Source organism: Oncorhynchus mykiss, chromosome 30 (genome assembly GCF_013265735.2).
Source record: "Oncorhynchus mykiss isolate Arlee chromosome 30, USDA_OmykA_1.1, whole genome shotgun sequence".
Taxonomy (NCBI): domain Eukaryota; kingdom Metazoa; phylum Chordata; class Actinopteri; order Salmoniformes; family Salmonidae; genus Oncorhynchus; species Oncorhynchus mykiss.
The window spans coordinates 3,811,659-3,839,654 of NC_050570.1; the positions used below are offsets into that span (position 1 = coordinate 3,811,659).

At 40.0% G+C, this 27,996-nt stretch overlaps 3 protein-coding genes across 6 annotated transcripts in view; 2 read left to right on the top strand and 1 right to left on the bottom strand.

Moving 5' to 3' along the window:
* Positions 1-1,716: 1,716 nt before the first annotated feature.
* On the top strand, positions 1,717-7,118 carry LOC118945791 (E3 ubiquitin-protein ligase TRIM39-like). Its single transcript, XM_036968934.1, has 4 exons — positions 1,717-2,517; positions 3,804-3,899; positions 4,146-4,376; positions 7,067-7,118. The coding sequence occupies exons 1-4, from the start codon at positions 2,098-2,100 to the stop codon at positions 7,109-7,111; spliced, it is 792 nt and encodes a 263-aa protein (XP_036824829.1). The 5' UTR covers positions 1,717-2,097; the 3' UTR covers positions 7,112-7,118.
* An 8,857-nt stretch (positions 7,119-15,975) lies between these two features.
* On the top strand, positions 15,976-19,641 carry LOC110521164 (zinc-binding protein A33). Of its 2 annotated transcripts, XR_005040909.1 has the most exons (3): positions 15,976-16,298; positions 17,323-18,251; positions 18,392-19,641. XR_005040909.1 is itself a non-coding variant. In XM_021598596.2 (2 exons), the coding sequence occupies exons 1-2, from the start codon at positions 16,157-16,159 to the stop codon at positions 17,895-17,897; spliced, it is 717 nt and encodes a 238-aa protein (XP_021454271.1). In that variant the 5' UTR covers positions 15,976-16,156; the 3' UTR covers positions 17,898-19,641. The 2 variants fall into 2 exon arrangements, 1 of the variants encoding a protein (XP_021454271.1); XM_021598596.2 differs by having other exon boundaries at positions 17,323-19,641.
* The window catches only part of LOC110522692 (CD151 antigen), a 33,928-nt gene continuing 25,164 nt past the window's right edge, over positions 19,233-27,996 (bottom strand). For all 3 annotated transcript variants that reach the window (XM_036968937.1, XM_036968935.1, XM_036968936.1), the window contains 3 exons: positions 25,294-25,449; positions 25,065-25,151; positions 19,233-21,652 (listed from right to left, as the gene is read on the bottom strand). In XM_036968937.1, the coding sequence (XP_036824832.1) occupies positions 21,593-21,652; positions 25,065-25,151; positions 25,294-25,449 (303 nt within the window). In that variant the 3' untranslated portion in view covers positions 19,233-21,592. The remainder of the gene's footprint in view (positions 21,653-25,064; positions 25,152-25,293; positions 25,450-27,996) is intronic.

Consider the following 27,996-nt stretch of genomic DNA (forward strand, 5'->3'; position numbering starts at 1 on the left):
CTACATCTACATACAGCATGTACTGCATACTACATACCACGTTTACTGCATACTGCATCTATATACTGCATACTACATCTACATACTACATCTACATACTACATCTATATACTGCATACTACATCTACTACATACTACATCTACATACTACATCTACATACTGCATACTACATCTACATACTGCATGTACGGCATACTACATATACATATTTCATACTACATCTACTACATACTGCATCTACATACTACATCTATATACTACATATTACATCTACATACTGCATGTACGGCATACTACATATACATATTTCATACTACATCTACTACATACTACATCTACATACTACATCTATATACTACATACTACATCTACATACTACATCTACATACTACATCTATATACTGCATACTACATCTACTACATACTACATCTACATACTGCATTTACATACTGCATCTACATCTACATACTGCATCTATATACTGCATACTACATCTACATACTGCATCTACATACTACATCTATATACTACATCTATATACTGCATCTACATACTACATCTATATACTGCATCTACATACTACATCTACATACTGCATCTACATACTACATCTACATACTGCATCTACATACTACATCTATATACTGCATACTACATCTACATACTGCATCTACATACTACATCTATATACTGCATACTACATCTACATACTACATCTATATACTGCATCTACATACTACATCTACATACTGCATCTACATCTACATACTGCATGTACGGCATACTACATATACATATTTCATACTACATCTACTACATACTACATCTACATACTACATCTATATACTACATACTACATCTACATACTACATCTACATCTATATACTACATCTATATACTGCATACTACATCTACATACTACATCTACATACTACATCTATATACTGCATACTACATCTACATACTACATCTATATACTACATACTACATCTATATACTACATACTACATCTACATACTACATCTTCATACTACATCTACATACTACATCTGTATACTACATGTACTACATACTGCATCTACATACTACATACTACATACTAAATCTACATACTGCATGTACTGCATACTACATCTATATACTGCATACTACATCTATATACTACATACTACATCTATATACTACATACTACATCTACATCTTCATACTACATCTACATACTACATCTATGTACTACATGTACTACATACTACATCTATATACTACATGTACTACATACTGCATCTACATACTACATACTACATACTAAATCTACATACTGCATGTACTGCATACTTTCTATCATCAAATAAAAACAATGTCCTCAAGATGTATTGCCCACAGTGATTTCTCTACATTATCAACTCCTTTAAGCTACAAGCTGTCTAAAACAGGTCCATCTACAGACAGGTATTCAGGAAGAACAACACAAATATGGTCATACTGTAAATGTCATGTCATGACTCACTCCAGTCCAGGCAGTGTCTGTTGCCACACCCCTTTCCACCTGACAGTAAGTTACGGTAAAAACCAATTGAATTTAGCAATGAGGAAGTGATACTTTACACGCAATAATTTTCTCTCTTTAACTAAAACAAGTCCAGCTAGTCTGTCCGCATTGACAAAGGTTTACACCACCAACACTGAGATCACAAAACAGTTTGCAGTTAGAGAGGTGAGGTTGCAGGAACAGAATCTAGAATATAATCTCTGTATTCTATGGTAGTAAGGTTGCAGGAACAGAATCTATAATATAATCTCTGTATTCTATGGTAGTAAGGTTGCAGGAACAGAATCTAGAATATAATCTCTGTATTCTATGGTAGTAAGGTTGCAGGAACAGAATCTATAATATAATCTCTGTATTCTATGGTAGTAAGGTTGCAGGAACAGAATCTAGAATATAATCTCTGTATTCTATGGTAGTAAAGTTGCAGGAACAGAATCTAGAATATAATCTCTGTATTCTATGGTAGTAAGGTTGCAGGAACAGAATCTAGAATATAATCTCTGTATTCTATGGTAGTAAGGTTGCAGGAACAGAATATAGAATCAAATGACTGCAAAACCAACAAGCCAAGCTTCACTCTCCAAGGAGGACCTGCTTTGTCCTGTGTGTTGTGAGGTATTCAGCCTTCCCGTCCTGCTGAAATGTGGCCATAACTCCTGTAAGGAGTGTTTACAGAAGCTGTGGGAATGGAAGGGAGGCAGGCAATGCCCCGTGTGTCTGACCACGTCGAGCTCAGAGAGGCCTCCTATCAACCTGGCCCTAAAGATAGCAGCCGACATGTTTACAAAGCAGAGGACGACCAGGGGAGAGGAGCGCCCAGAGGAGGAGTGGTGTCGTCTTCACAACGAGAAGCTGAAACTGTTCTGTCACAACGATGAGGAGCCCATTTGTGTCGTCTGTCAGCTTTCTAACCAACACAAAGTACATGTGTGTTGCCCTGTAGAGGAGGCTGCTCTGGAGAAAAAGGTGAGCTGGGAAGTCTGAACTATTACACAGCAATTTAGACGGGTGTGTGTGTGTGTGTGTGTGTGTGTGTGTGTGTGTGTGTGTGTGTGTGTGTGTGTCTATCAGTGGAGGCTGCTGAGGGGAGGACGGCTCATTATGTTGTCAGCAAACTTAATCATGGTGTTGTAGTCGTGCGTGGCCAAGCAATCGTGGGTGAACAGAGAGTACAAGAGGGGACTGAACACGCACCCCTGAGGCAACCCCTGTGTTGAGGATCAGCGTGGCGGATGTGTTGTTGTGTACCCTTACCTCCTGTGGACGGCCCGTCAGGAAGTCCAGGATCCAGATGCAGAGTGAGGTGTTTAGTCCCAGTGTCCTTAGCTTAGTGATGAGCTTGGACGGAACTATGGTGTTGAACGCTGAGCTGTAGTCAATGAAAAGCATTCTCACGTAGATCCTTTTGTCCAGGTGGGAAAGGGCAGTGTGGAGTGCAATAGAGATATCATCATCTGTGGATCTGTTGGTGCGGTATGTAAATTGGAGTGGGTCTAAGGGTTTCTGGGATAATGGTGTTGATGTGAGTCATGACCAGCTTTTCACAGCACTTCATGGCTACAGACGTGAGTGCTACGGGGGCGATAGTCATTTAGACAGATTACCTTGGCGTTCTTGGGACACAGGGACTATGGTGGTCTGCTTGACACATTCAGGTACTACCGATTGGGTCAGGGACAGGATGAAAATGTCAGTGAAGACACTTTCCAACTGATCAGCGCCTGCTCTGAGTACACGTCCTGGTTAATCCATCTGGTCTTGAGGCCATGTGAATGTTAACCTGTTTGAAAGTCTTAAATCAAAATCACACGGAAAGACTCAGTAGAAATCTTCATCCAAATCGATGTTAGTAAATTGCTGTTCACTCAAAAAACTGTTTTCGGTCATAAGAAATGATGCCGGAGACATTATGCACAAAAAAAGTTTGTTTGTGTTTCAAAAATAAACACAAAATAGCAGATTAGCAGAATTCACAATCTTTTGATTGTGTGTGTGTGTGTGTGTGTGTGTGTGTGTGTGTGTGTGTGTGTGTGTGTGTGTGTGTGTGTGTGTGTGTGTGTGTGTGTGTGTGTGTGTGTGTGTATGTGTGTGTGTATGTGTGTGTGTGTGTGTGTGTGTGTGTGTGTGTGTGTGTGTGTGTGTGTGTGTGTGTGTGTGTGTGTGTGTGTGTGTGTGTGTGTGTGTGTATGTGTGTGTGTGTGTTATGATCAAGAGTTTTGGATCAATGTTTTTTGTTTTTATAATTATTTCAGATAGAGGTCTCAGCCAAGCTTGATTCATTGCAGAAACACCTGAAATTACTCAACAAGACTAAAGAGGATTGGGAAGAAACCAAAAATTACTTAAAGGTAATTACTAAATGACTTGCGTTTTCAGGAAACTGAAAACTGAAGATTGATTACTTCAGTATGTGCTTCTAATTAGTTAGTGAGCTAAAAACATACACTATCGATCCATCTGATTAGTTAGTGAGCTAAATACATACACTATCGATCCATCTGATTAGTCAGTGAGCTAAATACATACACTATCGATCCATCTGATTAGTTAGTGAGCTAAATACATACACTATCGATCCATCTGATTAACTGTAGAGACAGGCGGACCAGACGGAGCGACAGATGAAGGAGGAGTTTGAGAGGTTCCACCAGTTCTTGAGGGAGGAGGAGAAGAACAGAGTGGCCAAGTTGAGGGAGGAAGAGGAGAACAAAACTCAGGTGATGTGTATGAAGTTGGAGTACATCAAGGAGAGGATCGCTGCCCTCACAGACACCATCAGCCAAGTAGAGAAGTCTATACGAGCGGATGATGTGAAGTTTTTACAGGTATCTCATCCAAAATAAATTAATAGATTAAATGATAAATTCATACAGACTGCCTGACATATGTATTCCACATTTTAAATTAAGATTAAGACAGATTTTGACCTCGTCAGCTCAGGGATTCGTTCTAACGACCTTTCAGGTTACTAGTCCGACACTCTAACCACTGCCACCTCTACAAACTAACCACTAGACTACCTGCCTCCTCTATACTCTAACCACTAGACTACCTGCCACCTCTACAAACTAACCACTAGACTACCTGCCTCCTCTACACTCTAACCACTAGGCTACCTGCCACCTCTACACTCTAACCACTAGACTACCTGCCACCTCTACACTCTAACCACTAGGCTACCTGCCACCTCTACAAACTAACCACTAGACTACCTGCCGCCTCTACACTCTAACCACTAGACTACCTGCCACCTCTACACTCTAACCACTAGGCTACCTGCCATCTCTACACTCTAACCACTAGACTACCTGCCACCTATACACTCTAACCACTAGGCTACCTGCTGCCCCTACACTCTAACCACTAGGCTACCTGCCTCCTCTACACTCTAACCACTAGGCTACCTGCCACCTCTACACTCTAACCACTAGGCTACCCTGCCGCCTCTACACTCTAACCACTAGACTACCTGCCACCTCTACACTCTAACCACTAGGCTACCTGCCACCTCTACACTCTAACCAATAGGCTACCTGCCACCTCTACACTCTAACCACTAGGCTACCTGCCACCTCTACACTCTAACCACTAGGCTACCTGCCATCTCTACACTCTAACCACTAGGCTACCTGCCACCTCTACACTCTAACCACTAGGCTACCTGCCACCTATACACTCTAACCACTAGGCTACCTGCTGCCCCTACACTCTAACCACTAGACTACCTGCCATCTCTACACTCTAACCACTAGACTACCTGCCACCTATACACTCTAACCACTAGGCTACCCTGCCACCTCTACACTCTAACCAATAGGCTACCTACCACCTCTACACTCTAACCACTAGGCTACCTGCCACCTCTACACTCTAACGACTAGGCTACCTGCCACCTCTACACTCTAACCAATAGGCTACCTGCCACCTCTACACTCTAACCACTAGGCTACCTGCCACCTCTACACTCTAACCACTAGGCTACCTGCCATCTCTACACTCTAACCACTAGACTACCTGCCACCTATACACTCTAACCACTAGGCTACCTGCTGCCCCTACACTCTAACCACTAGACTACCTGCCATCTCTACACTCTAACCACTAGGCTACCTGCTGCCCCTACACTCTAACCACTAGGCTACCTGCCTCCTCTAGACTCTAACCACTAGGCTACCTGCCACCTCTACACTCTAACCACTAGGCTACCCTGCCACCTCTACACTCTAACCACTAGACTACCTGCCACCTATACACTCTAACCACTAGGCTACCCTGCCACCTCTACACTCTAACCAATAGGCTACCTACCACCTCTACACTCTAACCACTAGGCTACCTGCCACCTCTACACTCTAACGACTAGGCTACCTGCCACCTCTACACTCTAACCACTAGGCTACCTGCCACCTCTACACTCTAACCACTAGGCTACCTGCCACCTCTACACTCTAACCACTAGACTACCTGCCACCTCTACACTCTAACCACTAGGCTACCTGCTGCCCCTACACTCTAACCACTAGGCTACCCTGCCACCTCTACACTCTAACCACTAGGTTACCCTGCCACCTCTACACTCTAACCACTAGGTTACCCTGCCACCTCTACACTCTAACCACTAGGCTACCTGCCATCTCTACACTCTAACCACTAGGCTACCTGCCACCTCTACACTCTAACCACTAGGTTACCCTGCCACCTCTACACTCTAACCACTAGGCTACCTGCCATCTCTACACTCTAACCACTAGGCTACCTGCCACCTCTACACTCTAACCACTAGGTTACCCTGCCACCTCTACACTCTAACCACTAGGCTACCTGCCACCTCTACACTCTAACCACTAGGTTACCCTGCCACCTCTACACTCTAACCACTAGGCTCTACCTGCCATCTCTACACTCTAACCACTAGGCTCTACCTGCCATCTCTACACTCTAACCACTAGGCTACCTGCCACCTCTACACTCTAACCACTAGGCTACCTGCCACCTCTACACTCTAACCACTAGGCTACCTGCCACCTCTACACTCTAACCACTAGGCTACCTGCCACCTCTACACTCTAACCACTAGGCTACCTGCCACCTCTACACTCTAACCACTAGGCTACCTGCCACCTCTACACTCTAACCAATAGGCTACCTACCACCTCTACACTCTAACCACTAGGCCACCTGCCACCTCTACACTCTAACCACTAGGCTACCTGCCACCTCTACACTCTAACCACTAGGCTACCTGCCACCTCTACACTCTAACCACTAGGCTACCCTGCCGGCCTGTAAATAAAGGTATTTATTATTAATATAAATCTATTCAATCAATATTTTTTTAGATGTAGTATTTATTGGGTCATTATGCTAGTGTATTATGTATGTTTGTAATAGTGTGTTATATGTGAAAGTGTGTTTGTATTATAAATGGTATTTTATTGTTTAAGGACTCTGAGAGAGATCCTAATAAAATCAAATCAAATCAATAACATCACATTGTTTTGCTCTACTTCTTTAGGACTACAAGAAGACAAAGAGAAGGTATGTGAAGGGCTACTACTAACTATTACTAACAACTACTACTACTACTAACTATTACTACCAACTACTACTACTACTAACTATTACGACTACCAACTACTACTACTACTAACTATTACGACTACCAACTACTACTACTACTAACTATTACGACTACCAACTACTACTACTACTAACTATTACGACTACCAACTACTACTACTACTAACTATTACGACTACCAACTACTACTACTACTAACTATTACTACCAACTACTACTACTACTAACTATTACGACTACCAACTACTACTACTACTAACTATTACGACTACCAACTACTACTACTACTAACTATTACGACTACCAACTACTACTACTACTAACTATTACTACCAACTACTACTACTACTAACTATTACGACTACCAACTACTACTACTACTAACTATTACGACTACCAACTACTACTACTACTAACTATTACGACTACCAACTACTACAATTACTAACTATTACGACTACCAACTACTACTACTACTAACTATTACGACTACCAACTACTACTACTACTAACTATTACGACTACCAACTACTACTACTACTAACTATTACGACTACCAACTACTACTACTACTAACTATTACGACTACCAACTACTACTACTACTAACTATTACGACTACCAACTACTACTACTACTAACTATTACTACCAACTACTACTACTACTAACTATTACGACTACCAACTACTACTACTACTAACTATTACGACTACCAACTACTACTACTACTAACTATTACGACTACCAACTACTACAATTACTAACTATTACGACTACCAACTACTACTACTACTAACTATTACGACTACCAACTACTACTACTACTAACTATTACGACTACCAACTACTACTACTACTAACTATTATGACTACCAACTACTACTACTACTAACTATTACGACTACCAACTACTACTACTACTAACTATTACGACTACCAACTACTACTACTACTAACTATTACGACTACCAACTACTACTACTACTAACTATTACGACTACCAACTACTACTACTACTAACTATTACGACTACCAACTACTACTACTACTAACTATTACGACTACCAACTACTACTACTACTAACTATTACTACCAACTACTACTACTACTAACTATTACGACTACCAACTACTACTACTACTAACTATTACGACTACCAACTACTACTACTACTAACTATTACGACTACCAACTACTACAATTACTAACTATTACGACTACCAACTACTACTACTACTAACTATTACGACTACCAACTACTACTACTACTAACTATTACGACTACCAACTACTACTACTACTAACTATTATGACTACCAACTACTACTACTACTAACTATTACGACTACCAACTACTACTACTACTAACTATTACGACTGCCAACTACTACTACTACTAACTATTACGACTACCAACTACTACTACTACTAACTATTACGACTACCAACTACTACTACTACTAACTATTACGACTACCAACTACTACTACTACTAACTATTACGACTACCAACTACTACTACTACTAACTATTACGACTACCAACTACTACTACTACTAACTATTACGACTACCAACTACTACTACTACTAACTATTACGACTACCAACTACTACTACTACTAACTATTACGACTACCAACTACTACTACTACTAACTATTACGACTACCAACTACTACTACTACTAACTATTACGACTACCAACTACTACTACTACTAACTATTACGACTACCAACTACTACTACTACTAACTATTACGACTACCAACTACTACTACTACTAACTATTACGACTACCAACTACTACTACTACTAACTATTACGACTACCAACTACTACTACTACTAACTATTACGACTACCAACTACTACTACTACTAACTATTACGACTACCAACTACTACTACCTATTACGACTACCAACTACTACTACTACTAACTATTACGACTACCAACTACTACAATTACTAACTATTACGACTACCAACTACTACTACTACTAACTATTACGACTACCAACTACTACTACTACTAACTATTACGACTACCAACTACTACTACTACTAACTATTACGACTACCAACTACTACTACTACTAACTATTACGACTACCAACTACTACAATTACTAACTATTACGACTACCAACTACTACTACTACTAACTATTACGACTACCAACTACTACTACTACTAACTATTACGACTACCAACTACTACTACTACTAACTCTTACGACTACCAACTACTACTACTACTAACTATTACGACTACCAACTACTACTACTACTAACTATTACGACTACCAACTACTACAATTACTAACTATTACGACTACCAACTACTACTACTACTAACTATTACGACTACCAACTACTACAATTACTAACTATTACGACTACCAACTACTACTACTACTAACTATTACGACTACCAACTACTACTACTACTAACTATTACGACTACCAACTACTACTACTACTAACTATTACGACTACCAACTACTACAATTACTAACTATTACGACTACCAACTACTACTACTACTAACTATTACGACTACCAACTACTACAATTACTAACTATTACGACTACCAACTACTACTACTACTAACTATTACGACTACCAACTACTACAATTACTACTACTGACTAACTACCAACTACTACTACTACTAACTATTACGACTACCAACTACTACAATTACTACTACTGACTAACTACCAACTACTACTACTACTAACTATTACAACTACCAACCACTACAATTACTACTACTGACTAACTACCAACTACTACTACTACTAACTACTACTACCAACTACTACTAACTAACTACCACTAACTACTACCAACAACTACTACTACTTCTAACTACTACTACTAACTACTACTGACTAACTACCACTAACTACTACCAACAACTACTACTACTAAGACAACCAACTACTACAATTAATACAACTACTACTGACTAACTACTACTACTACTACTAACTACTACCAACAACTACTACTACTACTACTAACTGCTACCAACAACTACTACTACTACTAAGACTACCCACTACTACTACTACTACTACTACTAATTACTACAACTACCAACACGTACTACTACTAACTACTACTAATACTACTACCACTACTACTACCACTACCTACTACTACTACTACCACTACTACTACTACGACTACCAACTACTACTACTACCACTACTTCTAACTACCAACAACTACTACTACTACTGACTAACTACTATTGACTAACTACTACTACTACTAACTACTACTACTACTACGACTACCAACTACTACTACTACCACTACTACTACTACTACTAACTACTACTAATACTACTACCACTACTACTACCACTACCTACTACTACTACTACCACTACTACTACTACCACTACTACTACTACCACTACTACAACTAACTACAACTAACTACTACTAATACCACTACCAACTACTACTACTGACTACTACTACTACTGCTACTACTACTACAGACAACTACTACTTCCACTACCAGCTACTACCACTACGAACTACTACTACTACTACTACTACTAAAGACTACCACTACCACTACCAACTACTACCACTACTAACTACTTCTACTAACTACTGCTACTAACAACAACTACTACTACCACTACCAACTACTACCACTACTAACTACTACTACTAACTACTGCTACTAACAACAACTACTACTACCACTACCAACTACTACCACTACTAACTACTACTACTAACTACTGCTACTAACAACAACTACTACTACCACTACCACTACTACTAACTACTAACTACTACTACTACTAACAACTACTACTACCACTACTAACTACTACTAACAATTACTACTACCACTAACTACTACATAATATCACAACCTACTATTAATACATAATGTTACTACCTACTAACTACCTAGTACTATCTACTATTACTATCTACTATTACTACCTAATATCACTACTATTACTACCTAATATTACTACCTAATATTACTACTATTACTACCTAATATTACTACCTAATATTACTACCTACTATTACTACCTAATATCACTACTATTACTACCTAATATTACTACCTAATATTACTACTATTACTACCTAATAGTACTACCTAATATTACTACCTAATGTTACTACTATTACTACCTAATATTACTACCTACTACAACTCCCTACTACTACTTCTAACTATGATTACTAATTCTACTGCTACTACTACTACCTACTATTAAAACCAACTATTACTACAACTACTACCTATTATTCCTACTTACTAGTACTACCTACTATTACGGCCTACTGTTTCTAATATTTCTACCTACTATTACTACCTACAATTACCACATTTTATTATTACCTACTGTTAATAAATACTATTACAAGTTACTATTACTATTACTGCTATTACTACTTATCATTACTAAATACTACTACTACCAACTATTACTACCTACTGTAACTACTTGTTATTAATAACACCTGCTAATTCTTCATAGTACTATTACTGCCTAATATTATTACATACTATTACTACCTAAAATTACTATTACCTACTGGTATTACTTACTATTACACGTTACTATTACTACTATTACTACTTACCATTACTATATATTACTACTACTACCTTCTACTACAACCTACAATTACTACTATTACCAATTATTATTACTACTATTACTGACTACCATTACTACTAGCGCTCATTATTACTACCGGACATTACTACCAAACATTACTACCTGATATTACAACTACTACTACTACTGCTACTACCTACAATTACGCCCTACTATTACTACTATTATTAGCTAGTATCAATACTAATACTACTGGCTGCTATTACTACTTAATGTTACTACTACTACTACTACTACTACTACTACCTATCATTACTACATTTACCACCTACTATTACTACCATTACCGCCTGCCATTAATACTAGCACCACTTATTATTACTACCTAATTATTATTACTACCTTATTACTACCTACCTTATAGTACTACTAATACTACTACCTACTATTACCACTATTATTAGCTAGTATTAATACTACTACTACTACTACCTCTACCTACTATTACTACAACCTCCTAACATTACCACAACAACCTAATATTGCTACTACTACTACCTAATATTACTACTACCTGCTATTACTACCCACTATTACTACCCAAATATTAGTAATACTCCCTACTACTACTAACTACTATTACTACTTCTACTACTACTACCCCCACCTACTATCACTACCTACTATTACCTACCATTACTACCTACTATTACCTATCATTACTACCTACTATTACCTATCATTACTACCTACTATTACCTATCATTACTACCTACTATTACCTATAATTACTACCTATTAGTACTAACGACTATTACTACCTACTACTACCACCTTTTATTATTACCTATCATTATTTACTATTACAAGACACAATTACAACTATTACTACATATTACTACTACTATTACTACCTACTACAACCACATACTACTACTACTATTACTACCTACTATAACCACATACTACTACTACTATTACTACCTACTATAACCACATACTACTACTACTATTACTACCTACTATAACCACATACTACTACTACTATTACTACCTACTATAACCACATACTACTACTACTAATACTACCTACTATAACCACATACTACTACTACTATTACTACCTACTATAACCACACACTACTACTACTATTACTACCTACTATAACCACATACTACTACTACTATTACTACCTACTATAACCACATACTACTACTACTATTACTACCTACTATAACCACATACTACTACTACTATTACTACCTACTATAACCACATACTACTACTACTATTACTACCTACTATAACCACATACTACTACTACTATTACTACCTACTATAACCACATACCACTACTACTATTACTACCTACTATAACCACATACTACTACTACTAATACTACCTACTATAACCACATACTACTACTACTAATACTACCTACTATAACCACATACTACTACTACTATTACTACCTACTATAACCACACACTACTACTACTATTACTACCTACTATAACCACATACTACTACTACTATTACTACCTACTATAACCACATACTACTACTACTATTACTACCTACTATAACCACATACTACTACTACTATTACTACCTACTATAACCACATACTACTACTACTATTACTACCTACTATAACCACATACCACTACTACTATTACTACCTACTATAACCACATACTACTACTACTAATACTACCTACAATAACCACATACTACTACTACTATTACTACCTACTATAACCACATACTACTACTACTATTGCTACCTACTATAACCACATACTACTACTACTATTACTACCTACTATAACCACATACTACTACTACTATTACTACCTACTATAACCACATACTACTACTACTATTACTACCTACTGTAACCACATACTACTACTACTATTACTACCTACTATAACCACATACTACTACTACTATTACTACCTACTATAACCACATACTACTACTACTATTACTACCTACTGTAACCACATACTACTACTACTATTACTACCTACTATAACCACATACTACTACTACTATTACTACCTACTATAACCACATACTACTACTACTATTACTACCTACTGTAACCACATACTACTACTACTATTACTACCTACTATAACCACATACTACTACTACTATTACTACCTACTATAACCACATACTACTACTACTATTACTACCTACTATAACCACATACTACTACTATTACTACCTACTATAACCACATACTACTACTACTATTACTACCTACTATAACCACATACTACTACTATTACTACCTACTATAACCGCATACTACTACTACTATTACTACCTCTATAACCACATACTACTACTACTACTACTACTACTTATTATTACGACCTACTGACTACACTCTACTAATACTACATACTGTAACCACATACTACTACTACTACTGCCTACTAATAGTACCTACTATAACCACATACTGCCTAATATTACTACCTACTACCACTACCTACTGCTACTATGACTAGACTCTACTATTGCTACCTAATATCACTACCTACTATTTCTAATTATTATTGCCACCTACTATTCCTACCTACAATTACTATATAATACTATTCCTACCTACAATTACTATATAATACTATTACTACCTACAAGTACTATATAATACTATTCCTACCTACAATCACTATATAATACTATTCCTACCTACAATTACTATATACTACTATTACTACCTACTATAACCACATACTAATACCACCTACTATTAATAACTCATGTTACTACTTTTACTAACTAATATTACTACTAATACTACATACTATTACTAACTACTATTACTACCTACTATAACCACATACTACTACTACTTATTATTACTACCTATTATAAACAAAAAATATTACTACCTCTTATTAATAACACATTTTACTACTACCACTAACTCATTTTACTACTATTACTACCTACTATTACTAACTACTAATAATAATCACAGAGAGAGAGAGAGAGAGAGAGAGAGACAGAGAGAGAGCGAGAGACAGAGAGAGAGAGAGAGAGAGAGAGAGAGAGAGAGAGAGAGAGAGACAGAGAGAGAGAGAGACAGAGAGAGAGAGAGAGAGAGAGAGAGAGAGAGAGAGAGAGAGAGAGAGAGAGAGACAGAGAGAGAGAGAGAGAGAGAGAGAGAGAGAGAGAGAGAGAGAGAGAGAGAGAGTCGAAAACAGAATGTCCGCGACAAAGTGGCGAGTCCGGTGTACAGGTATTACTACCTACTACTACTACCTCCTACTATGTAGCCTAGTGGTTAAAGCGATGGGCCAGTAACCGGAAGGTTGCTGAATCGAATCCCTGAGCAGTTAACCCACTGTTCCCCTGAGCTAGGCAGTAAACCCACTGTTCCCCTGAGCTAGGCAGTAAACCCACTGTTCTCCTGAGCAAGGCAGTTAACCCACTGTTCCCCTGAACAAGACAGTTAACCCACTGTTCCCCTGAACAAGGCAGTTAACCCACTGTTCCCCTGAACAAGGCAGTAAACCCACTGTTCCCCTGAGCAAGGCAGTTAACCCACTGTTCCCCTGAGCTAGGCAGTTAACCCACTGTTCCCCTGAACAAGGCAGTTAACCCACTGTTCCCCTGAACAAGACAGTTAACCCACTGTTCCCCTGAACAAGGCAGTTAACCCACTGTTCCCCTGAACAAGGCAGTTAACCCACTGTTACCCTGAGCAAGGCAGTTAACCCACTGTTCCCCTGAACAAGGCAGTAAACCCACTGTTCCCCTGAACAAGGCAGTTAACCCACTGTTCCCCTGAGCAAGGCAGTTAACCCACTGTTCCCCTGAGCTAGGCAGTTAACCCACTGTTCCCCTGAGCTAGGCAGTTAACCCACTGTTCCCCTGAACAAGGCAGTTAACCCACTGTTCCCCTGAACAAGACAGTTAACCCACTGTTCCCCTGAACAAAGCAGTTAACCCACTGTTCCCCTGAACAAGGCAGTTAACCCACTGTTCCCCTGAGCAAGGCAGTTAACCCACTGTTCCCCTGAACAAGGCAGTAAACCCACTGTTCCCCTGAACAAGGCAGTTAACCCACTGTTCCCCTGAGCAAGGCAGTTAACCCACTGTTCCCCTGAGCTAGGCAGTAAACCCACTGTTCCCCTGAGCAAGGCAGTTAACCCACTGTTCCCCTGAGCTAGGCAGTTAACCCACTGTTCCCCTGAACAAGGCAGTTAACCCACTGTTCCCCTGAGCAAGACAGTTAACCCACTGTTCAGTTGAATACATTTCAGTTGAATACATTTCAGTTGAACAACGGACTAGGTATCCCTTAGCTACTGTTGCTAACAGCCATTACTAAATAAAGTCAACAATTGTTTACATTCTGTTTTTTATCGAAACCGTATTGATGATAAATCCACCGTGTTTCAGGACCAAAGGTCCCCTGGGAGAGCCAGAGTGTATCAGAGGAATCCTCATAGACGCTGCCAAACATCTGCAATCACTCAAGTTTGGAATCTGGAAGAAGATGGCAGACATTGTCCAATGGGGTGAGCTACACTGGGTTTTTTCCTCACAGCTATTCGTGTAAATTCCAAAAAACATTTAGATAGTTTTGGTATCCAGAAACAGATCTCCCATGCGACAGACTACCATTTTGATGAGGTGGAGGAAATGTCATTATACATAAACAAAATGTGTGTTTGTGCAACCTGTTGATACAGAGTTCAGTGGTGCAGGCAGGCAGACAGTCAGGCAGACAGTCAGTCAGACAGTCAGTCAGAAATTCAGTCAGACAATCAGTCAGACAATCAGTCAGTCAGTCAGTCAGACATTCAGTCAGGCAGTCTGTCAGACATTCAGTCAGGCAGTCAGTTAGACATTCAAAACATGTTTTTGGATTCCCATTGTGTCTGTATATCTGTATGCTGCTCTACCAATTAACACATTCCTTCTGCTCTACCAATTAACACAGTCCTTCTGCTCTACCAATTAACACACACCGTCTGCTCTACCAAATTAACAGTCCTTCTGCTCTACCAATTATTACACACCTTCTGCTCTACCAATTAACACAGTCCTTCTGCTCTACCAAATTAACACAGTCCTTCTGCTCTACCAATTAACACATTCCTTCTGCTCTACCAATTAACACACACCTTTTGATCTACCAATTAACACATTCCTTCTGCTCCACCAATTAACACATTCCTTCTCTCTACCAATTAACACAGTCCTTCTGCTCTACCAATTAACACAGTCCTTCTGCTCTACCAATTAACACACACCTTCTGATCTACCAATTAACACAGTCCGTCTGCTCTACCAATTAACACATTCCTTCTGCTCCACCAATTAACACATTCCTTCTCTCTACCAATTAACACAGTCCTTTTGATCTACCAATTAACACAGTCCTTCTGCTCTACCAATTAACACACACCTTCTGATCTACCAATTAACACAGTCCGTCTGCTCTACCAATTAACACAGTCCTTCTGATCTACCAATTAACACAGTCCATCTGCTCTACCAATTATCATACTCTGTAGTAATAGATATTTCTCCTTCCAGTCCCCATAACCCTGGACCCCAACACAGCCCAGTCCAACCTCAGCTTCTCTAAGGAGTTCAGCATGGTGAGGTACAGCAAAAAGAGACTCCTGCCAGACAACCCCGAGCGCCTTACCAGCCGTATCTCTGTCCTGGGAGCGACAGGTTTCACCTCCGGAAGACACAGCTGGACCGTAGAGGTGGGCCAGAGCAGAGACTGGTACATCGGAGTCGCCCGAGAGTCCATCAAACGCAAGTCCACCATCTTCCTCAACCCTGCTGAGGGATTCTGGGTAATCGGGTTGTGTAACGGGGAGACGTACTGGGCCCAGACGTCCCCGCGGACGCGCCTGGACGTGAAGAGAGAGAGGAAGCCGTGGAGAATCACTATAGAGCTGGACTACGACCGAGGGAAGGTGCTGTTTCTGAACGCAGTAGATTCAACACTGATACACATGTTCAGAGAGAAGTTCACTGAGAGGATCTTTCCTTATTTTGCTCCTGGGATGTATGAGGAGGGAAACACCTCCCGTCCCCTGACCATCTGTCCCCTGACTATATCTATAGAGGTACTGGACCAGATTATACTACCATAACACCTCCCGTCCCCTTACCATCTGTCCCCTGACCATCTGTCCCCTGACCATCTGTCCCCTGACCATCTATCCCCTCACCATCTGTCCCCTGACCGTCTGTCCCCTGACCATCTGTCCCATGACCATCTCTCCCCTGACCATCTGTCCTCTCACCATCTGTCCCCTGACCAGCCATTTGTAATCACCATCACTATTCAGTACTCAAGTGTGCAAAAGATGAATAGTCAACCATATTATAATTATAGCCATTGATAAAGGTCAGAGGTCTGAAAATGTTTAGTAGCAAACCAACTAGTTGATCTTGTGTATTTGTGACCATGCGTGTTTATAATAAACTTTGTATACTTATAGAAGGTACCCTTATATGGTGTACTTATAGAAGATACCCTTATATGGTGTACTTATAAAATATACCCTTATATGGTGTACTTATAGAAGATACCCTTATATGGTGTACTCATAAAAGATACCCTTATATGGTGTACTTATAGAAGATACCCTTATATGGTGTACTTATAGAAGATACCCTTATATGGTGTACTCATAAAAGATACCCTTATATGGTGTACTTATAGAAGATACCCTTATATGGTGTACTTATAGAAGATACCCTTATATGGTGTACTTATAGAAGATACCCTTATATGGTGTACTTATAGAAGATACCCTTATATGGTGTACTTATAGAAGATACCGACGAACAGGTTGAACTAATTTAGCGGTAATCGATTTAAATAAAACTATCTATTGTATTTAAAAAGGTCAATAATCCTCTTTCTCTTTGGGTTTGGTCTTCTTCTACTTGTCCATTTCTTTGAGTTTGGAGTCCAGCTTCCTGTGTAGATGGGCCTTGTTGTTAGGATCTACAGACTTGTCCTTGTGTTCACCACCAGCATACAGAACCCCTTCTTTCCTGATCCTCATCCTGGCATTGGCCCTGGCTTGGTGTCCACACCCATGGACCTGGAGGAGATACAACACAGTTACATAGAGGAGTTACAACACAGTTACACAGTTACATAGAGGAGTTACAACACAGTTACATAGAGGAGTTACAACACAGTTACACAGTTACATGTATAGGATATTTTTTTCACAAGCAGTGTATTGAATATAGTGGGTGGAGTAAGAACTCACCAGCACTCTGTATTATACCCAGCAGAAAAGACCAATTTAAGTTTTGTAGACTCTTGAGTAATTCCAATTACACATATTTGTATTTTATTAAAAGTGTATTTCTTTACATATAGCCTAAACAACAGCGTTCAACATGCCAGTATGGGTGTAAACTTTCTAGAGAAATGTTGGTATGAATAAATCAATGTTACAAACAAAAAGTGTGTCAGATTATCCATATATTTTATTAAATGTGATTGAAATGCTGTGAAAAACAGTTGTACTGTACTAGAGTACAAAAAAAAAAAAGATATTCCCAAAGTTTAGCATGTCTTTGTAGGAGGACTCTTATTTTGAAAAAAGAATTCCGCCATGTACTGCCAGCATAATATCTTGCTGCCAGGAGAACTTAATGACCCATTATAAAAATTAAAACAGGAACTGGTTTGGAAATCCAGCCAATGATAGTACGACCTCCGTTTCATCTAGCCAATGACAGTTCAACACACGTTTTCTCTCTCTGAACGCATTTCAAAATAAAAGTAATGTGTACAGTAGCAAGTGAGGATTAAATAATGCAAATAAGATGATTTATAACAATCTGAAAATACATGCGTGTTGAATATAAGGCACAAAAGTAATGCTAAATAAACAAATGTAACAGACTCATTTAAACTTCTGCATAAACAGCTTCAATATAATCCTATTTAAGGCCTAAAACTCGCCGTTTTAGCTAAGGTCATGGGTCACATACACGAAAGTGATCACACCCCTTGACTTTTTCCATATTTTGTTGTGTTACAGACTGAAATAAAATGGATTGAATTGCAAAAAAAAAAAAAATCTCACACAATACCCCATAATGTCAAAGTGGAATTATTGTTTCCTAAATGTTTACAAATTAATAAAACATAAAAAGTTTAAATTAAGTCAAGGACTGGGGAGTGTTTCTCAGTAACACATGGAATGAAGCACAGGAAAAATCCCAGAGGAAAAGCTGGTTCAGTCTGTTTTCCACCAGACACTGGGAGATTCATTCACCTTTCAGCAGGACAATAACCTGAAACACAAGTCCAAACCTACTCCGGAGTTGCTTAACACGGAGACAGTGAATGTTCCTGAGTGGCCGAGTTACAGTTTTGACTTAAACATCTGATTGTAAATCTAAGACCTGAAAATGGTTGTCTTGCCGTGATGAACAACCAATTTGACAGGGCTTGAAGAATTTTTTTAACGAATAATGGGCAAATGATGCACAATCCAGGTGTGGAAATCTCTTAGAGACTCACCCAGAAAGACTCACAGCCGTAAGCCTTGCTAAAGTTGTTTCTACAAAGTCTTGACTCAGGGGTGTGAATACAAGTGTAAATTAGATATTTTTGTATTTCATTTTCAACACATTTTTTTTCAACATTTCCAAAAACATGTTTTCAGTTTATCATTATGTGGTATTGTGTGTAGATTGATGAGGAAAATATATTTAATCCATGTTGAATTCAGGCTGTAACACAACAAAATGTGGAATAAGTCAAGGGGTATGAATACGGTACTTTCTGAAGGCCCTGTACATGTCGAAATCCACCAGCATCTACCCAAGGCAGAATAGACCAGCATCTACCCAAGGCAGAATAGACCAGCATCTACCCAAGGCAGAATAGACCAGCATCTACCCAAGGCAGAATAGACCAGCATCTACCCAAGGCAGAATAGACCAGCATCTACCCAAGGCAGAATAGACCAGCATCTAACCAAGGCAGAATAGACCAGCATCTAACCAAGGCAGAATAGACCAGCATCTAACCAAGGCAGAATAGACCAGCATCTAACCAAGGCAGAATAGACCAGCATCTACCCAAGGCAGAATAGACCAGCATCTACCCAAGGCAGAATAGACCAGCATCTACCCAAGGCAGAATAGACCAGCATCTGCCCAAGGCAGAATAGACCAGCATCTACCCAAGGCAGAATAGACCAGCATCTAACCAAGGCAGAATAGACCAGCATCTACCCAAGGCAGAATAGACCAGCATCTAACCAAGGCAGAATAGACCAGCATCTACCCAAGGCAGAATAGACAATGGCAGGAAGAGAAAATAAAACATGGAATAGAAACTCATACAATACAGGCTTGACGCTATCCAACTCTATAACACTGCCGTCCCACAGCTCGTCTTCCTTCCTGTCTGGTTGTCTATCCCACAGCTTGTCTTACTTCCTGTCTGGCTGTCTATCCAACAGCTTGTCTTCCTTCCTGTCTGGCTGTCTGTCCCACAGCTTATTTTCCTTCCTGTCTGTCTTGCTGTCCCACAGCATGCCTGTCTGTCTGTCTGTCTGTCTGTCTGTCTGTCTGTCTGTCTGCCTCTTTGCCTGCCTGTCTGCCTGTTTCCTGCTGCCTGCCTTACCTAAACTTCAACATAGATTAAATTTGTCTTTGAAAAAAAAAAGACTTTCATTCCACATATCTACATATGTAGCGTCCGAGACAGAGAGAAAGCATATCTAAATACTGGTAAATATGTTGTTGTTGTGGTTGTGTTGTTGTTGTCTTCTTGCTGTTGTAGTTGTGCCATCAGCGATGCTCAGTATGACTCCTCCTTCAGACCTCGATACAGGCAGCAAACAAGAATCATCCCTACGAGCTGAAAGCAATAAAGAGACGATGGAAATATAATCAGTAGTTATAGTAGTACACGTAGCAAACTAAACTAAATATAGTAGTGCATAGTAGTTACATTGTAGTAAACATAGTAAACTTGTAGTAAACCAATCTAAATATAAACTCAGCAAACAGAGAAACGTCCTCTCACTGTCAACTGCAAACTTAACATGTATAAATATTTGTATGAACATAACAAGATTCAACAACTGAGACATAAACCGAACAAGTTCCACAGACATGTGACTAACAGAAATTGAATAATATGTCCCTGAACAAAGGGGGGGGGGGGGGGGGGGTCAAAATCAAAAGTAACAGTCAGTATTTGTTGTGGCCACCAGCTGCATTAAGTACTGCAGTGTATCTCCTCCTCATGGACTTCACCAGATTTGCCAGTTCTTGCTGTGAGATGTTACCCCACTACCTGCAAGTTCCCGGACAATTTCTGGGGGGAATGGCCCTAGTCCTCACTCTCCGGTCCAACAGGTCCCAGAAGTGCTCAATGGGATTGAGATCCGGGCTCTTTGCTGGCCATGGCAGAATACTGACATTCCTGTCTTGCAGGAAATCACGCACAGAACGAGCAGTATGGCTGGTGGCATTGTCATGCTGGAGGGTCATGTCAGGATGAGCCTGCAGGAAGGGTACCACATGAGGGAGGGGGATGTATTCCCTGTAACGCACAGCGTTATTGCCTGCAATGACAACAAGCTCAGTCCAATGATGCTGTGACACACCACCCCAGGACCCTCCACCTCCAAATCGATCCCGGCACAGAGTACAGGCCTCGGTGTAACGCTCATTCCTTTATAGATAAATGCAAATCCGACCATCACCCCCGGTGAGACAAAACCGCGACTCGTCAGTGAAGAGCACTTTATGCCAGTCCTGTCTGGTCCAGCGATGGTGGGTTTGTGCCCATAGCCGACGTTGTTGCCGGTGATGTCTGGTGAGTACCTGCCTTACAACAGACCTACAAGCCCTCAGTCCAGCCTTTCTCAGTCTATTGTGGATAGTCTGATTGCTGATGGAGCGATTGTGCGTTCCTGGTTTAACCCGGGCAGTTTTTGTTGCCATCCTGTACCTTTCCCGCATGTGTGATGTTGGGATGTACTGATCCTGTGCAGGTGTTGTTACATGTGGTCTGCCACTGCAAGGACGATCAGCTGTCCGTCCTGTCTCTCTGTAGCGCTGTATTAGGGATCTCACAGTTCAGACATTGTAATTTATTGCCCTGGCCACATCTGCAGTACTCATGCCTCATTGCAGCATGCCTAAGGCACGTTCACGCAGATGAGCAGGAACCCGGGGCATCTTTCTTTGTGTTTTTCAGAGTCAGTAGAAAGGCCTCTTTAGTGTCCTAAGTTTTCATAACTGTGACCGTAATTAGTGTCTTAACGACCATTCCACAGGTGCATGTCCATTAATTGTTTATGGTTCCTTGAACAAGCATGGGAAACAGTGTTTAACCCCTTTACAATGAAGATCTGTGAAGTTATTTTGATTTTTACGAATTATATTTGAAAGACAGGGTCCTGAAAAAGGGACATTTTTTTTGCTGAGTTTATTATTCACATTAATAGTACTTCACATAACCTTAGACTGTTTCTCAAAAAAACCAAGCTCACGTGTAAAACTCAGTTAAACAATGTGAATAATGTCACTAAGGTCCCCCAAGTCTACATTAACATACCTTAGGTCCACCAAGTCGACATTACATGAATAATATCACTAAGTTCCCCCAAGTCTACATTAATATCACTAAGTTCCCCCATGTCTACATTAATATCACTAAGTTCCCCCAAGTCTACATTAATATCACTAAGTTCCCCCAAGTCTACATTAATATAAATAATGTTACTAAGTTCCCCCAAGTCTACATGAATATCACTAAGTTCCCCCATGTCTACATTAATATCACTAAGTTCCCCCAAGTCTACATTAATATCACTAAGTTCCCCCATGTCTACATTAATATCACTAAGTTCCCCCAAGTCTACATGAATATCACTAAGTTCCCCCAAGTCTACCTTAATATGAATAATGTTACTAAGTTCCCCCAAGTCTACATTAATATCACTAAGTTCCCCCATGTCTACATTAATATCACTAAGTTCCCTCATGTCTACATTAATATCACTAAGTTCCCCCATGTCTACATTAATATCACTAAGTTCCCTCAAGTCTACATTAATATGAATAATGTTACTAAGTTCCCCCAAGTCTACATTATTATCACTAAGTTCCCCCGTGTCTACATTAATATGAATAATGTTACTAAGTTCCCCCATGTCTACATTAATATGAATAATGTTACTAAGTTCCCCCAAGTCTACATTAATATCACTAAGTTCCCCCAATGTCTACATTAATATCACTAAGTTCCCCCATGTCTTCATTAATATCACTAAGTTCCCCCATGTCTTCATTAATATCACTAAGTTCCCCCATGTCTACATTAACGCGTGGTAAGTTCCCCCATGTCTACATTAATATCACTAAGTTCCCCCAAGTCTACATTAATATCACTAAGTTCCCCCATGTCTACATTAATATCACTAAGTTCCCCCAATGTCTACATTAATATCACTAAGTTCCCCCATGTCTTCATTAATATCACTAAGTTCCCCCAAGTCTACATTAATATCACTAAGTTCCCCAATGTCTACATTAATATCACTAAGTTCCCCCATGTCTACATTAATATCACTAAGTTCCCCCATGTCTACATTAATATCACTAAGTTCCCCCGTGTCTACATTAATATCACTAAGTTCCCCCATGTCTACATTAATATCACTAAGTTCCCCCGTGTCTACATTAATATCACTAAGTTCCCCCATGTCTACATTAACACGTGGTAAGTTCCCCATGTCTACATTAATATCACTAAGTTCCCCCGTGTCTACATTAATATCACTAAGTTCCCCCATGTCTACATTAACGCGTGGTAAGTCCCCCCATGTCTACATTAATGCGTGGTAAGTTCCCCCATGTCTACATTAACACGTGGTAAGTTCCCCATGTCTACATTAATATCACTAAGTTCCCCCGTGTCTACATTAATATCACTAAGTTCCCCCATGTCTACATTAACGCGTGGTAAGTCCCCCCATGTCTACATTAATGCGTGGTAAGTTCCCCCATGTCTACATTAACACGTGGTAAGTTCCCCATGTCTACATTAATATCACTAAGTTCCCCCGTGTCTACATTAATATCACTAAGTTCCCCCATGTCTACATTAACGCGTGGTAAGTCCCCCCATGTCTACATTAATATCACTAAGTTCCCCCGTGTCTACATTAATATCACTAAGTTCCCCCATGTCTACATTAACACGTGGTAAGTTCCCCATGTCTACATTAACGTGTGGTAAGTTTCTAGGACTAAACCTGGAGGAAGGCGATGCCGATTGCCACTGCTCCCAGGATCTGCAGTTGGCTCAGAATGAAGGTCTCCAGCTTAGTGATGCACCCTCCCTAAAGAGAGAGAGAGAGGAGGAGGATACTCATGTCATCTTGAACAATCAGCTACTATCAGGAATTATACACATTACCTTATTGTCTATTGTTTGATATGTACTGTAGGATGTGTGTGTGTGTGTGTGTGGCCTTTACTCACCTCCACCTTGTAGATATTAGAGGGGTGGTCTCTGCGGCCACAGAGGTTACTGGGTGTCTTGCAGCAGCTGTCTGGGACCAGTCTCTCGTTGCTAGGTGTCAGGATCCACACACTGTCTGACCAGTCTGACGAGCTGTTACTACCACAACACTTAAACTGAGAGAGAGAGAGAGAGAGAGAGAGAGAGATGTTTGGAACAAAGGACTAACCACCCCAATCCACAAAACTGGATTTAATCAACATGTACTGCACTGACACAAATGACTGATGATTGGTTGAAAGAAAAATTGATAATAAGAAGATTGTGGGAGCTGTACTGTTAGATTTAAGTGTAGCCTTTGATATTATTGACCATTTACCTGTTGAAAAAAACTTAAGTGCTACGGCTTTTCAACCTCTGCCATGTCGTGGATTCAGAGCAATCGATCTAATAGAACTCAGAGAATTTTCTTTAATGGAAGCTTCTCTAATGTCAAACATGTAAAGTGTGGTGTACCGCAGGGCAGCTCTCTAGGCCCTCAACTCTTTTCTATTTTTACCAATGACCTGCCACTGGCATTAAACAAAGCATGTGTGTCCATGTATGCTGATGATTCAACCATATACACATCAGCAACCACAGTTAATGAAGTCACTGAAACCCTTAACAAAGAGTTGCAGTCTGTTTTGGAATGGGTGGTCAGTAATAACCTGGTCCTGAACATCTCTAAAACTAAGATAATTGTATTTAGTACAAATCATTCCTTAAGTGCTAGACCTCAGCTGAATCTGGTAATGAATGGTGTGGCTGTTGAACAAGTTGAGGAGACTAAATTACTTGCCGTTACCTTAGATTGTAAACTGTCATATGTCAAAATATATAGATTCAATGGTTGTAGAGATGGGGAGGCGTCTAGCCGTAATAAAGAGATGTTCTGCTTTTTTGACGCCACACTCCACAAAGCAAGTTCTAGTTTTATCTAATCTTGATTATTGTCCAGTCATGTGGTCCAGTGCTGCAAGAAAAGACCTTGTTAAGCTGCAGCTGGCCCAGAACAGAGCGGCACGTTCTTCTCTTTATTGTAATCAGAGGGCTGATATTATTAATACTATGCATGCCAGTCCCTCTTGGCTGAGAGTTGAGGAGAGACTGACTGCATCACTTCTTCTTTTTATAAGAAACATTAATGTGTTGGAAATCCCAAATTGTTGCATAGTCAACTTACACACAACTCTGACACACACACTTATCCCACCAGACATGCCACCAGGGGTCTTTTTACAGTCCCCAGGTACAGAACAAATTCAAAAAAGTGTACAGTATTATAAAGAGCCCTTATTGTGTGGAACTTCCTTCCATCTCATTTTGCTCAAATAAACAGCAAACCTGGATTGAAAAAAAAACAGATAAAGCAACACCTCACGGCACAACACCTCTCCCCTATTTGACCTAGATAGTTTGTGGGTATGTATTGATATGTAGGCTATGTGTGCCTTTTTAAAAATGTATGTAGTTCTGTCCTTGAGCTGTTCTTGTCTAATGATGTTCTGTATTATGTCATTCTGTATTATGTTTCATGTTTCATGTTTCATGTTTCATGTTTCGTGTTCTGTGTCCTGTGTTCTGTGTCCTGTGTTCTGTGTTTTGTGTTCCGTGTTCCGTGTCCTGTGTCCTGTGTTCTGTGTGGACCCCAGAAAGAGTAGCTGCTTCTTCTGCAACAGCTAATGGGGATCCTAATAAAATACCAAACATAGATACCACCGAATGGGCGAGAGCACTAGAACAGTCTGCAGCACCCGGGCTCACCGTATTAGAATCTGAAGCCAAATGTCTTCTGTTTGCTGATGATGATCTGGTGCTACTGTCACCAACCAAGGAAGGCCTACAGCAGCACCTAGATCTTCTGCACAGATTCTGTCAGACCTGGGCCCTGACAGTACATCTCAGTCCAAAAATACAAATTCAAATTCCATCTGGCCACTCTACCATAAAGGCCTGATTGGTGGAGTGCTGCAAAGATGGTTGTCCTTCTGGAAGGTTCTTCCATCTCCACAGAGGAACTCTGGAGCTCTGTCAGAGTGACCATAGGGTTTTTGGTCACCTCTCTGACCAAAGCCCTTCTCCTCGATTGCTCAGTTTTGCCGCGCAGCCAGCTCTAGGAAGAGTCTAGGTGGTCCCAAACTTCTTCCATTTAAAAATGATGGAGGCCACTGTGTTCTGGGGGACCTTCAATGCTTCAAAAAAATGTTGGTACCCTTCCCCAGATCTGTGCCTCGACACAATCCTGTCTCGGAGCTCCAAGGACAATTCCTTTGACCTCATGGCTTGGTTTTTGCTCTGACATGACCTGTCAACCGTGGGACCTTTATATAGACCGGTGTGTGCCTTTCCAAATCATGTCCAATCAATTGAATTTACCACAGGTGAACTCCAATCCAGTTGTAGAAACATCTCAATGATGATCAATTGAAACAGGATGCACCTGAGCTCAATTTTGAGTCTCATAGCAAAGGCTCTGAATACTTATGTAAATAAGGTATTTTCTTAATACATTTGTAAAAAAAAAATCTAAGAACCTGTTTTCGCCTTGTCATTATCGGATATTGTGTGTAGATTGATGAGGAAATGTTTTTATTTAATCCATTTTAGATAAGGCTGTATCTTCACAAAATGTGGAAAAGGTCAAGGGGTCTGAATAATTTCTGAATGCACGGTATATAATG

Excerpts from the sequence above, each read along its gene's own strand:
- LOC118945791 (XM_036968934.1), top strand. The coding sequence starts at position 2,098 with ATGACTGCAAAACCAACAAGCCAAGCTTCACTCTCCAAGGAGGACCTG. Across the intron at positions 3,900-4,145 it reads AAACCAAAAATTACTTAAAG|AGACAGGCGGACCAGACGGA; the intron begins GTAATTACTAAA and ends GATTAACTGTAG. Across the intron at positions 4,377-7,066 it reads ATGATGTGAAGTTTTTACAG|GACTACAAGAAGACAAAGAG; the intron begins GTATCTCATCCA and ends CTACTTCTTTAG.
- LOC110521164 (XM_021598596.2), top strand. The coding sequence starts at position 16,157 with ATGATAAATCCACCGTGTTTCAGGACCAAAGGTCCCCTGGGAGAGCCA. Across the intron at positions 16,299-17,322 it reads GGCAGACATTGTCCAATGGG|TCCCCATAACCCTGGACCCC; the intron begins GTGAGCTACACT and ends TTCTCCTTCCAG.